Source organism: Salvelinus alpinus, chromosome 4 (genome assembly GCF_045679555.1).
Source record: "Salvelinus alpinus chromosome 4, SLU_Salpinus.1, whole genome shotgun sequence".
NCBI lineage: Eukaryota > Metazoa > Chordata > Actinopteri > Salmoniformes > Salmonidae > Salvelinus > Salvelinus alpinus.
Window position 1 is genome coordinate 64,561,198 of NC_092089.1, and position 13,428 is coordinate 64,574,625.

The following is a 13,428-nucleotide window of genomic DNA, read 5'->3' on the forward strand; positions in this document are numbered from 1 at the left end:
AATTAATTATTAATCTATGAAAACATGTTTTGGGGGGTTAAATACGCCTTTGAAGGCTTACATACAGTAACCCTCATGTGTGGTCTACCTTATCATGAGATACTCTACCTCAAGTGAGAAAAACCTCGAAACTTCCTTAATATTAGATTTGGGGCACCAGCTGTTGTTTACGAATACACACAGACCGCCACCACTTGTCTTACCGGAGGCAGATGTTCTATCTTGCCATTGCAGCGTACATCCCGCCAGCTGTATTTTATACATGTCGTCGTTCAGCCATGACTTGGGGAAACATTTGCTACTACAGATTTGAATGTCCCGTTGGTAGGATATTCGTTATTGTAGCTCGTCTATTTTGTTATCCAATGATTGTACGTTGGCAAATAGGACTGATACTGATACTGTTACTGTAACAAATGATATCAATTTTCCCATATTACTGTTTATATTTCATGAAATTCACTACTGAGGGTTTTGTACATTCTTTACCTAAATAAATAACCCAACAACTGTCTCTACATTTGTCATATTCTCTGTTACTGATTGAATGTTTTATTTATTGATGTATTATTTATTTTTTACAAACTCTCAACAAGGTTATTGTGCAGTAGTAAAAGTTGTCATTCACTGCAGAAGTTTGTGATTGAAAGGATAGACCTCTAGTGTCCTCTAAGGAAGAATGGTTCCTTTTTTGGTTTCCGTTCCTATTTTGCATCTAATGAACAAACCCAATTCATCACGGTTTGAGCTCCCAGGAATTGCTCTATAAATGCAGTCCATTATGATTTATTGTTATTCTGTCTCGCTGCAACCCAAAAGGTATCAGTTACAACCGGTCGATGTCATCAATGAGTCACAAACAACCATTTGGGAAGCATTGGAATTTGAGTCTGCGAGTCCTCTCTGTTTCACTTTGTATTTCTCTCACCTGTCCTCCTCTCCCTCTCTCCTTCATGTATTTTTTATAATGTCACAACCTTAAATGGACTGAAAGAGCCTACTCCTTGTATTGTGAAGAAGGGAATGTGTTCATTTCAGGGATGAAAAGCTTGTACAGTATGTTAAAGCTGACCACTGCCCTGACGAAGCGAACAAGGTGTCATTTTCTCAGGCGCGAACATTTCATTACACTCAAAAGTACACTCTTAGAGGTAGAAGCCTTCTGAATTCCATGTAGAACCCTCTGTGGAAAGGGAACAGTCGGAGAACCCTTTTAGGTTCTAGATATGACCTATTTTTCTGAGAGTGTAGACTCACTTAGCACTTTTGTACAACTTGTCTGATGTTACACATCAAGAGGCATGAATAAACCCAGCCTGGCTGTTTATGTAGTGAACAAGTGAAACTTTGATGAGGCTGTTCCTCTTTCCTGTGTCAGAACCTATTAATAATTTAATTTGCTTGTCAACAACAAAGTGAATTCTGATGATTGACGAGGACAGCTGGAGTGTCTTTCATACCACGTTGGCATAGGTTTTTTTAATGTTGTAAATTGTCAAGTTATTGAAATTCAGCACTGCATCGAAAATAGAGGATTTTGTTACAGTACAGTATATCTTAATTTGTTAACTTGAGCCCTGTGTTGTGAAGAGACATGCAGGCTCTGTTTGGACTGTTGGTGATGTTAGCAGCAGTGTCTCATGGTAAGAAGTTTCTTTACGTGTCGATTTCCCTCTTGTTTTACGCATGATATACAGTAAAGAGCCTTGTTAATTTTATGCAGAACGTGAACCATGAGATCAAAGCTCTTTGTGGTATACTATAGGCTACTCAGAATCACTTTTGTCAAATTAATCCCTCTCATAATGACTAATGATAGATACAGAGACAATATTCAAAACACTGAAAAAGACAGATGTCTTTTTATTAATTGTCCTGTGATAATTATAACTGACTGAGGTACTGTTATGTTGCCTATTACCTTGATGTCATTGGTTTGGTTATACTGTTGCTTGTATTCTCATCCATAAAATTAAACCTCAAAACTTGTCACGCCCTGACCTTAGAGAACCTTTTATTTCTCTATGTTGGTTAGGTCAGGGTGTGACTAGGGTGGGTAGTCTAGTTTTTTTTCTATGTTGGCCTGGTATGGTTCCCAATCAGAGGCAGCTGTCTATCGTTGTCTCTGATTGGGGAACATATTTAGGCAGCCTTTTCCCACCTGTTGTTTGTGGGATCTTGATTTTGTATTGTTGCTTTTTAGCCCTACAAAGCTGTACGTTTTGTTACTCTTTATTGTTTTGTTGCTGGTTCACATGAATAAAAATGATGAACGCATTCCACGCTGCACCTTGGTCCAATCCTTCCAACAACGATTGTTACAAAACTAGGACAGTGATAGTCACTCAGTGTCTATTTTCCTCTTGATTTTCAGGCATGGAGACCCCCTGTAATGCTACACTGGATGGAGCTCAGTGTTATGGAGCTCTGGGAGGAACTGTCTTTCTCCAGCTGATAAACGTTGTCAGTGGAGTCCTTGACATAGTATTAAAAACCGAATCCAATGATGCTGCTAAAATTATGCTCAAAATTAAAAACAAACACCCAGAAATAGTGAAATTCCACAAATCCATTGAAACCAGAGCACACTTCTTTGTCAACAACGGGACATTTAGGATAGATAACACAGAAAGGAATGATTCTGCTGAATATAAACTAGAAACATTTAATTCAGATGGGGTACAATTGGTGACCAGGAGACTACAACTGTTTATTGAAGGTACAGTAACTGGATAACCCTTTAAAAATCTCATATTGACAAACACTAATTATAACTATAATAACTTGACTGCAAAAGCTTCTGTGGCCTTCTACTTCTAGAAGAAGTGTTTTCTCCTTTGTTTTTGCGAAAGTCTGCAAATGTCTACAGATGTCGATTCTTCTTCCTCCACAGCCCCAGTGTCATCTCCTCAGCTGTCCTCTCAGTGTCTGACCCATGGAGAGATGAGGGTGTCCTGCTCCTCTGAGGGGGACGGTCCTCAGTACAACTGGACTCTGGACGGACACACACATAGAGACACTGAGGCCTCCCCTGGTGACAAGACGAACACCATAACACTGAAGAGAGGCCAGTCTGGAGATCTCACCTGCACCGTCAAAAACAACATCAACAGTGTTACTGTGAGCAAAATAATCTCCCCCTGTGAGGGTAAGCTACAGTTTAATAAATGTTGTTATTCCAATATATTATGTAAAATAATATCAGTGATTACTGATAATAATGATGATGATCAATCTTTATCAATGGACATTGAACTGTTAAGGAAGCACTATCCATTTGCCAGTGTTCAATTCAGATACGTATAAAATTCCTGTTTATTTGATCATCTGCAGGGATTATGTATGTTAACTGCACTTCCAACGGGACAAAGATATCAGAGTGGGTGATTGCCACTGGTAATACCCTGTGTATTGAGCTTACAACAGTGGCACACACAACTGTGACAAATGCCTTCACCAGTAAAACAGATAAAACAGAGGCAACCAAAGGTAAGTGACCTGACAATCTAGTGACCTCCACTCTAAATCATCCCACTCTAAATCATAATATATAATATATTATATATATATTATATATTATAATATTATATATTATAATTCTTTGTAGCGCCATTTTTAGCACACTGTTTAAACTTGTTGTCCTTTTTTTTGGGCCGCCATCAACTTTAATAGGATTTCCTCAAAAATAATAAAGGACCCATTGTGACATCATGACTTCCAAAATTCTATTCGATTCACTCTAAACAATGTAACCTCAGACCTAAATCAGCTACTTTGACCACTTGCCCGACAACTTAGACGATAGACTTAGAAAGTGTATGAAATATAAGTTTGCTCCTGTGCTATTTAAATTTGAAATCGGAACAGAATTATCTTCTGCCCATCAAATGAAACAGCTGTTTTAGTAATCGCATCAACTACATTTCCTCTCAGCTTTTCCAAGTAACTGACATTTCGACCACTTTTCCATCAAGTTAGAATAAAAATTTGAGCATATGACTGCTCCGCCTACTTCTCTGCTACTCAAATCTGAAATCAGAACATAATGATCTTCTACCGATCAAATTATGCAGTTATTGTAATAACATCAACTACATTTTCTGTAAACTTTTACAAACAACAGACATTTTGACCACTTTCCCAACCAGTTAGACAAAAACTTAAAGGGTATGCTATCTTGGTCTACTTCTCTGCTTTTCAAATCTGAAATCAGAACAGAATGGTCATCTGCCAATCAACAGTAACAGCTGTTGTATTAATTGCATCAACTACTTTTCGTGTCGACTTTTACAAACAACTGACATTTTGACCACTTTCACAACAACTTAGACAAACACTTGGAGCCAAATGAAATCTTAATCTACTTCTCTGCTTTTCAAATCTCAAATCTGAACACTTTTTCCACTACCACAAAAATCATTTAAAACAGCTTAAGCAAGTCCCACAATTTACTATCTAGTTATCATAAATACTAATGATGGATTTCATGGCCTTTTATGTAGTAACAGTGGTTGCAATGAACCGACCTTCATGCTACATTGAAACAACCTTCATGCTTATATGTTGTTCTGTCTCTGTTTCCTCTCTTTTACCCAGAGATCATAGGGATGGTAGCAGGGTCTCTGGCAGGCGTAGTCCTTGTCCTAGTGATGGTGTTGGTCGTTTACTGTGTCCAGAAGAAAAAGAAACCTCCAAAGACTTCAGGTTAGAGGATATTTAGCTGTAGCTCTTCATCTTTTTTTAAAGTACTACAATATCAAATCAAATCAAATTGTATTAGTCACATGCGCCGAATACAACCTTACAGTGAAATGCTTACTTACGAGCCCCTAACCAACAGTGCAGTTTCAAAAAACACGGTTAATTTACAATGTCAGTCTTGCCAGTAAAATATTAAGATGCAATCTGACTCTCTCTCGCTCTCTCTTTCTCTCTCTCTCTCTCACTCTCTCTCTACACAGTTAATGTTGACAGTCAGGATGTGGAATACGCGAATATCAGGATACTGAAGAAGCAGATGAGACAGCAGGAAAGAAAGGTGGAGTACAGACAGGTGAAAATCACTGGGGCTCCCCATCAGCCAATGGAGGTGGAGTGTGGACAGAATAAAACATTACAGGGTCCCCGGCGGAAGGTAGACACACCTGGGGAGGAGGACTGTGTGTACGCCAGGGTACGCAAAGGCCATTGAGCAAGGTACTATCTAGATTCACTATGACAGAAGGAGGCTGATTTGGAAGAAAGTACTACGCAGTTTCCATCTTCATATGGACATATCATCCCTAACAGGTATTGCATATCTTACAGATTTCGTCCCATTGTCACTAGATTTAGGTTTTCAAACGTGGTCATTACTTAATTTGCAATATGTACACCAAGTCTTAAAGAACAACCAAGTTAAATCATTTGACGAACTAAGTTCAGACTTCCATTTGCCAAAGTCAGATTTCTTTAGCTATTTACAGCTAAGAGACTATTTACTGAAACACCCCAAATGGGTAATAACAAAGGGTGAGCCCTCTCCCATAGAAAAAGTAGTAAACAAATAAAGCTGTACCAATGTGTTGATATCATGGCACAGCGCAATACTCTGCAAACTAAGTGCAAGTGGGAATCTGAACTTGGGGAGAACATTGAAAATGAAACTTAGGAGGCAATACCATTTTGGGTACTTTCTAACACCAGAAACAATGGTGAAGATAAGTAAAGAAAGAACCGGTGAATACTGGAGAAAATGTGGGGAATTGTTCACAAACTATCCACTTATTTTGGGGTCTTGTTCTAGAATGATGAACTTCTGGAATTATGTTTTTGACTTTGTAAACAATATATTTAAATGCTCCCTGGCAAAAGACCCAACGAGTGCTTCACTCAAAATGCTTATCTATTGATTATACTCTTGTCTGCAGCAAATAAATGTATTACAGCACATTGGTTAAATAAGGACATTCATACTATGAAAAAGTGGAATTGTAGAGTGAAATAAATGTATTTAATGGAGAATAAAATTACTAACAGATATGTGTGAAAAAAGATGTGAACCGCTCCTTGTAAATAACATTGTGTAGACTTAAGACTCATTAGTCTTGAAGCAAACAAACATGTGATTGAGATTACAAATTTTTGCTTTTCTTGCCTTTCGGGGCTTACGGTGCCTTCAGAACGTTTTCACACCCCTCGACTTTTTCCACATTGTGTTGTTACAGCCTGAATTTAAAATGGATTAAAATGAGATGTTGTGTCACTGGTTTACACACAATAATGTCAAAGTGGAATTATGTTTTTTTTAAATGTTTACAAATTAATAAAAACTGAAAATCAAAAATGTCTTGAGTCAGTAAATTTTCAAGCCTTTTGTTATAGAATGCAAAAATAAGTTCAGGAGTAAAAAGTCACCTCTGTGTGCAATAATAGAGTGGCAAAGAAATTAACTTAATATCCTGAATACAAAGTGTTATGTTTGGGGCAAATCCAACACAACACATAAATGACTATCACTCTTCATATTTTCAAAAATGGTGGTGGCTGCATCATGTTATGGGTATGTTTGTTATTGGCAAGGACTAGGGAGTTTTTTAGGATAGAAAGAAACGGAATTGAGCTAAGCACAGGCAAAATCCTAGAGGAAAACCTGGTTCTGTCTGCTTTCCAACATACCCTGGGATACAAATTCACCTTTCAGCAGGACAATAACCTAAAACATAAGGCCAAATATACACTGGAGTTGCTTACTAAGATGACATGGAATGTTCCTGAGTGGTCTAGTTACTGTTTTAACTTAAATTGGATTGAAAATCTACGGCAAGACTTGAAAACGGCTGTCTTGCAATGATCAACAACCACCTTGACATAGCTGGAAGAACTTTTAAAAGAATAATGTGTAAATATTGTCCTACCCAGGTGTGCAAAGCTCTTACAGACTTACCCAGAAAGACTCACAGCTGTAATCACTGCCAAAGGTGATTCTAAAGTGTATTGACTCAGGGGTGTGAATACAGGGGTGCGAAAAAATTCATTAGATATTTCAATAAATTTGCAACAATTTCTAAAAACATGTTTTCACATTGTCAATAACAGACGTTTACTTTAAAACAGGAGGCAGGCAAACGACAGGTCAAGGGCAGGCAGAGGTCGGTAGCCCAGGGCAGAGTAAGGTACAGAGTGGCAGGCAGGCTCAGGGTCAGGGCAGGCAGAGGTTAGTAATCCAGGGCAGTGGCAAAGGGTACAGAACGGCAGGCAAGCTCAGGGTCAGGGCAGTGATCAAAACCGGGATAACTAGTAAACAGGCTTGTGATCAAAACCGGGAAAACAAGTAAACAGGCTTTGTAGGCTTGATGAGACAAGACGAACTGGCAACAGACAAACAGAGAACACAGGTATAAATGCACACGGTATAATGGGGAAGATGGACGACACCCGGAGGGGGGTGGAGACAAGCACAAAGACAGGCGAAACAGATCAAAGTGTGACAGGATTTCTTTTTTTTTAAATAAATTTTGAATTCAGGCTGTAACACAACAAACTGTGGAATAAGTCAAGGGGTATGAATACTTTCTGAAGGCACTGTAATTGTATAGTTATCTGGTTTGTTGTGTACCTGTTTGTATCGCAGAAGACCAGGGGCCTGTTGCACAAAACTAGGATAAGGGATTAAGCCAGGATATCTTGGTGATCCTGGCTCAATTGATCCGTAATCCGGTTGCACTAAAGATGGATAGGGGGCAGGAGGATATGTTATGGTATAAATTACCATGGAGATTTATTCTGTGGAGCTAGCCTGCTCCAGACCAGGCTAAATTCCAGGATCTATTTAATCTCATCCCTAATGTCAGTCAGCAGTCACCACAAATGGAAACCAATAGTTATTTCACTGCTCACTATACATTGTTATCACATATAACTAGACCCACTGTTATTATTTAAACGTTTGTGATCATTAATTTCAATGATTTTGGATAAAAAATGATTTTTAGATGATGTTGCTATCATTAGATAATTTACAGTTTCCCATAGACTATAAGGCTATATATAAAATGATAGAATATTAGGGCCACAGAGGGGAAAAAAACACAAGTCATAATATTGTAACCAGTTGTTTTAAAGGAGGACAGTTGTTAAAATGACAGATGTGGGGCATTTCGTGAAATTGTACTTCAGTATGGTTTCATAAACAAAGACATGCTGATGTGCCAGAATATTAAGTATCACATTGTCATAAGTATCAAAACAATATGTAGCTTTTCTGCAGAAAGAACCAGCCTCATAAATGTATGACTTTATCCTTTTTCTTCAGTGTGGCCCTAGTACTCTGTCATATAAACAAATACACATTCCATATGAATATAAAAACACAATGTGTAACATTATGTTCCTTTATTGAATAAGGACAAAACAAAGCAGGTAAACCATCAGCTCCTTTCGAAACTGAAGTCACAGTGACTCTACAAGATGGAAAGCACAGAATCCAAGCATAGTATACAAAATGATACATACACATTCAAAGGTCTGTATATAACACACCCTGCATGTCTGCACACTAAAATAAATGCAGGACAAATCCATACACATCAACTGAACAGACAAATGAATGGATGCAGTAGCCTCCCTGCAGCCTTGTATTACACACAGTATACCGCACAAACATCATAAGAGGCCAAATTCGTCAAAAAACGAACCCAAAAAAACCCAAATTCCTCTGCCACCGCAGGACATATTTAACCAAAATTGAAAGCACACATACTAACTAAAATAATTCAACACATATTGGTCCCTCAGCAGCCGACCACTGTCGTCATCAGGGAAGATTGCCGGATTGTCCCAGTCCATGGCTGGTGGCACTCTGGGGGCCCTCTCCTTCCTCAGGCAGGCCACATTGTGGAGGACAGCACAAGCCACAGTAATATCACATGCCCTAACAGGGCTGACCCTTAATTTGTGAAGGCAGTGAAAGCGTGCCTTCAGGAGGCCAAAGGTCATTTCAACTCTGGCCCTGGTCCTGGCATGGGCATGGTTGTAGGCCTGCTGTGCTTCCTGGGGGTCTGTGAAAGGTGTCAGGAGAAAAGGCTGGCAGCCATACCCCCTGTCTCCCAGCAACACACCAGAGAATTCACCTGTCAACACAACATCTCATCATTACTACCTCATAAACACAGTGATATTCTTGACACAGCCATGATGGTTATAAATAGGGGTTGTGTGGCTTACCTTGTGATAGGCACTGATAGATTTCAGAGGCCCGAAAGATTCTGGAGTCATGGACTGAGCCAGGCCATTTTGCCACAACATTGCTGATCACACAGTCAGCATTGCAGACCATCTGAAATCATAAGATGAGGAATATTACACCAATCAATGCACATCACTGGCAATGCAGAGTGTTCGTCAATGGACAATATCAAAAAGTTATGTTCACCTGAACATTAATGCTGTGAAAGGATTTCCTATTCACAAAATCGGCCTCATGGGCACCTGAGGGGGCTTTTATCCTTATGTGTGTGCAGTCCACTGCACCAATGACATTGGGGAAACCTGTCACACAAAGTAATGAGTATCCTACTATGTGTTAACAGTTGTCCTGTAATTTGTAGATCCTCTTACCTGCAATCCTATAGAACTCCTCTTTGATGTCACAGAGTCTTCTGTGGCCAGGGAAGGAGATGAAGACATCTGCTAATGCTTTGATAGCCAGACACACACTCCTTATTGTGCGGCAAATTGTGGCCTTGTTCAGCTGTTCTGCATCCCCCACTGAGTACAGGAAGGCTCCACTAGCAAAAAAGCGCAAGGCCACACAAACCATTTGCTCCACACTCAGTGCATGGCTCCGTGCAGTGCGGTGCTTAATCCTGGGACCCAGTAGTCTGCATAGATACCTGATGCCATCTGCAGAAAACCTGTATCTTTCATATAGATGGTCATCAGGGAAGGCCAGTGGGTCCAACCGGTCCCTGAAGACCCTTTCTCGCCTGAAGGCTCTCCTCAGCACAAGTGCTTCTTCATCCACCACATCTCGCACGAATGGGCATGCCATTGTCAGAGCAGAAAGGAACACACAATTTTGGGCCTTCATATAGGCTAGTGGCCACACCTGGTGCTGGGGGGGTGGGCAAAAGAGGGCGATGCCTTATAACGATGACTTGGTTGTACTGATTGCTGGGAAAATAAAAAAAAACTTAGAAAGATGCCACCGTCCTGTGTGCTCACAATAAGAGCTCATATGTCATGGCTCACTTGACTTTACGAGAATATACCTAATTTTTATTTTGAGCTGTGTCATCTTCTTGGAGCTGGGGGAGGAAAGAAAAATAATGATTAATACATTTGTGTTACAGTTAGCATACAGTGTACATTGAAGGCATATCTCACCTCCCTCTCAAGTTTTTTTATTTCAAGGTCCAGTTTCCTAATTGTCCTCTTTTTTATTTCGGACTCCAGTGCAAGATTTTCCATCTTTTTCTTCTTGTACTGAATGTCTATGTCTGCCAGTTCTATTTGGCGCCGGAGGTGGTTGCCATACAACTTTCTGATAGCTTGTGAGCTCTGTGAACACAATACAATTAGCGCAGCTGGAATTTGGCAGGATGTGGTGTCCTTTTATTAATACGCACTATGTTGCCAGGCTGGTTTTCCCACTGTATAGCATCTGGGTCCTGTAAAAGAAATTAGATTTTTTGATTTTGATGAGGACTCCTCACCATTGTAGAGTAAATAGTACTTTCACAGTCTTAACATGATACCTCATGCCTTCTGGAATCCAGAGAGATGGTCTCCTCCTCATCATCGTCTCCATCATGTGCTGTTGCTGCTGCACTGGGGCCTTCACCCTATCACATTTAATCGGATTCATATTGAAGCTAGTAGACAAGACATGCCAGGCCTACAGTATGCCTTTGATGGAGTACTCACTGGATCAGCATCGTCTGGTGCTTGTGCTGGTGGCTCTAACAGGAACACAGTGCTGCCAGACACTGCAAGGCAATAGGTAAACCAAAGTCAGACAGTCCAAATTGATTCAATATGAATGTGGTTGTATCCCATGTAGAGATGGAAGGACATACCTTGAATGAAGCGGGTGGCATCTTGGGAGGAACCTATGCTCGTCTCTTTCCCCCCAGGGATCCCCTCTAAGACGGGCCTGCCTTTATTTAGCTCCAAGGCCATGTCCTCTGCTGGGGTAAGGTCAGCCTTTGGTGACCCACCACCCGTGCCTTGTCTGTGGGTATTCTTTTTCACTGCTAAAACAGTACAGACAATGTGTGAGCAGGCACCTTCTGGGTACAATATATGCTTGTGCTTTGTTAAATATTAGTCAGGGACCATACCATTCTGCAGAATGTTCTTGTATTTGATTTTGACCTGCTGCCATGTCCGTTTTGGCCCGTTCATGTTTAATCTACACACACACACACACACACACACACACACACATTTAATGGAGTCACACTGCAAAAAATTACTTGGTATTTTTGTCTTGTTTTCAGTAAAAATATCAAAAAATGTATCATAGCTTTATACAGTGTGATGGAGTTACTTTACACAATTTCACTCATATCTGCAGTGCATTTCAATTAAAAATTTAACCGTTTCATAATTACAGTACAACTGCATTTTTGGAGATGTGAATTAAATATTTGAATTGTAATTGTGATGTTTCAGCGGAGCGGTGAGTGTGTAATTGTGCACTACTTACGCATTCAGGCGGTCTGCAATACTTTGCCACGCTTTTTCTCTTTGCTTTATCACTGTGGCGGTGTTGCCTTTCTTCTTAATTATATATTTTACCTCCTCTCGTATGCCTCCATGAGGATTTGTGCTTCCGACGGGGAAAAGTACGCGGCTCTAGTTGCCATGGTAAATCAGTTAATCTGTGATCTGTGGCGGGGTCTATTTGAGTGAGCCGTGAGCGCGCACCTATCCAGGATTGGTTTCACCTGGCTTAATGAATCCGTGTCTGCTCATCCTGGCTTGGTCTTTGTGCAACCAATTAAGCCTGGACGCACATGTTTTGGCTTCATTGAGCTCAGCTGAGTCATTTATCCCGGATGTCTTAATTCTACTTTTGTGCAACAGGCCCCAGAACCTTAATAATAAAAATAATAACAATAATAGTAATTTACTTTACAAACACTAATTAAACTACATACATTTCTGATCATATCTAAAATAGTACATGATAGTATAATCTTAATTCCGCACACAGTACCTGTAAAGCAAATAAGAGAATATTACATTTTGTTATTTGTTATTTATATTTTGAGCTAGTGCAGTAATAAGCTAATGTTGTAAATACATTCTAAGATACTTTGCCATATTTTTTCACACCATCAGAACATATTTTTCTTCCCCTGAACATTTCCACATCTCTGGTTTCGGTGGGTTAAAGTTGCTGATGCATTAACTGTTTGAGTCACATGATTACCAGTCGAGAAACCCCTCAGCCAGAGGACAGACTGATGGGTAAAACCAACCTACTGTGGCTTTTCTTCAGGACATTAACATATCCGGTTAGCTCCTCTGGTTAACTAAAAGTAAAGCATATATGATTTCACCATATGTCTGTCTCAAACAAAATAAATGATTCAAAAATAACAAATTGAGAAGAGGATTTTGAGAAATAAAGATAATGATGTTTCTAACAAAGTGTTGATAACATAATGTAATCGTGTGTAATATGCAGTGGAACCACTTGTCATGCTTCATTGTTGATGCCGCTACGCGATGGGAAATTGCAATTTGAAAATAAAATCCTGTTTTTTAAAAACAAGCAAAAGTTGTGCCTGTCTTCTCTGATACTACAGTATAGAGATAAAAAAAAAATCAGAGCATTGGACTACCATTCATCCCATATGAGAAGTAATAAACACAGTCTACATAAAATCAAATGTTATTGGTTGCATACTGTTGATTCTTGCTAGAAATATACTTATTCATGTTACCATACCATCACTTATTGATTACTTTAAATATATAAGAATGTATATGTTGGGTTAATGAAGGATGGATAGCAATTTGGTGTATGGAATTACTGAGTGAGACAAGGTGAAGTGCAGAAAGCTAATATTCTGTTCCTAAGGAGGGAGGCAAAGGCCAACCGTCTTGTTTCAGTTCTTGATAAGGAGCGAGAAATTCGGCTCGAGGTCAATTCAACAGAAACCTCTGGGAGGAGGGACAGGGGGGCCCACCACAATGACTCTCCTACTACAGTCCTATCTTACACACATACATTTCCCCGCCCACAAAGGTTCTAGCACCAGGCATGGCCATGACTGTCACGTTCCTGACCTTATTTTCCCTTATTTTGTATTTAGTTAGTATGGTCAGGGCATGAGTTGGGGTGGGTTGTCTATGTGTGTTTTCTATGTTGGGTTTTTTGTGTTCGGCCTGGTATGATTCTCAATCAGAGGCAGCTGTCAATCGTTGTCCCTGATT

General features: G+C 39.7%; 2 protein-coding genes across 5 annotated transcripts; one reads left to right on the plus strand and one right to left on the minus strand.

The window, feature by feature from the left end:
• Nucleotides 1-1,445: 1,445 nt before the first annotated feature.
• LOC139574135 (uncharacterized) lies at nucleotides 1,446-6,325 on the plus strand. Its single transcript, XM_071398337.1, has 6 exons — nucleotides 1,446-1,643; nucleotides 2,375-2,719; nucleotides 2,894-3,148; nucleotides 3,334-3,489; nucleotides 4,597-4,704; nucleotides 4,962-6,325. Exons 1-6 carry the CDS (start codon nucleotides 1,595-1,597, stop codon nucleotides 5,189-5,191), a joined length of 1,143 nt encoding a protein of 380 aa, XP_071254438.1. The 5' UTR covers nucleotides 1,446-1,594; the 3' UTR covers nucleotides 5,192-6,325.
• A 1,574-nt stretch (nucleotides 6,326-7,899) lies between these two features.
• LOC139574137 (putative nuclease HARBI1) lies at nucleotides 7,900-12,715 on the minus strand. 4 transcript variants are annotated; one of them, XM_071398342.1, is made up of 11 exons: nucleotides 11,322-12,715; nucleotides 11,058-11,234; nucleotides 10,906-10,967; nucleotides 10,737-10,823; nucleotides 10,608-10,649; nucleotides 10,366-10,539; nucleotides 10,251-10,286; nucleotides 9,598-10,152; nucleotides 9,413-9,528; nucleotides 9,205-9,316; nucleotides 7,907-9,110 (listed from the first exon to the last, which is right to left on the minus strand). In XM_071398342.1, exons 1-7 carry the CDS (start codon nucleotides 11,383-11,385, stop codon nucleotides 10,251-10,253), a joined length of 642 nt encoding a protein of 213 aa, XP_071254443.1. In that variant the 5' UTR covers nucleotides 11,386-12,715; the 3' UTR covers nucleotides 7,907-9,110; nucleotides 9,205-9,316; nucleotides 9,413-9,528; nucleotides 9,598-10,152. The 4 variants fall into 4 exon arrangements, with proteins under 4 accessions (XP_071254440.1, XP_071254441.1, XP_071254442.1 ...); XM_071398340.1 differs by having other exon boundaries at nucleotides 7,905-9,110; nucleotides 10,251-10,539; XM_071398341.1 differs by lacking the exon at nucleotides 9,413-9,528 and having other exon boundaries at nucleotides 7,906-9,110; nucleotides 10,251-10,539.
• Between the last annotated feature and the right edge of the window lie 713 nt (nucleotides 12,716-13,428).

Bases quoted from the DNA above. Each gene is read 5' to 3' on its own strand.
- LOC139574135 (XM_071398337.1), top strand. From the start codon at position 1,595: ATGCAGGCTCTGTTTGGACTGTTGGTGATGTTAGCAGCAGTGTCTCAT. The intron at 1,644-2,374 runs GTAAGAAGTTTC...CTTGATTTTCAG, and splicing joins GTTAGCAGCAGTGTCTCATG to GCATGGAGACCCCCTGTAAT. The intron at 3,490-4,596 runs GTAAGTGACCTG...TCTTTTACCCAG, and splicing joins TAAAACAGAGGCAACCAAAG to AGATCATAGGGATGGTAGCA.
- LOC139574137 (XM_071398339.1), bottom strand. From the start codon at position 10,069: ATGAAGGCCCAAAATTGTGTGTTCCTTTCTGCTCTGACAATGGCATGC. The intron at 9,317-9,412 runs GTGAACATAACT...TTATGATTTCAG, and splicing joins TTCACAGCATTAATGTTCAG to ATGGTCTGCAATGCTGACTG. The intron at 9,111-9,204 runs GTAAGCCACACA...TTGTGTTGACAG, and splicing joins CTATCAGTGCCTATCACAAG to GTGAATTCTCTGGTGTGTTG.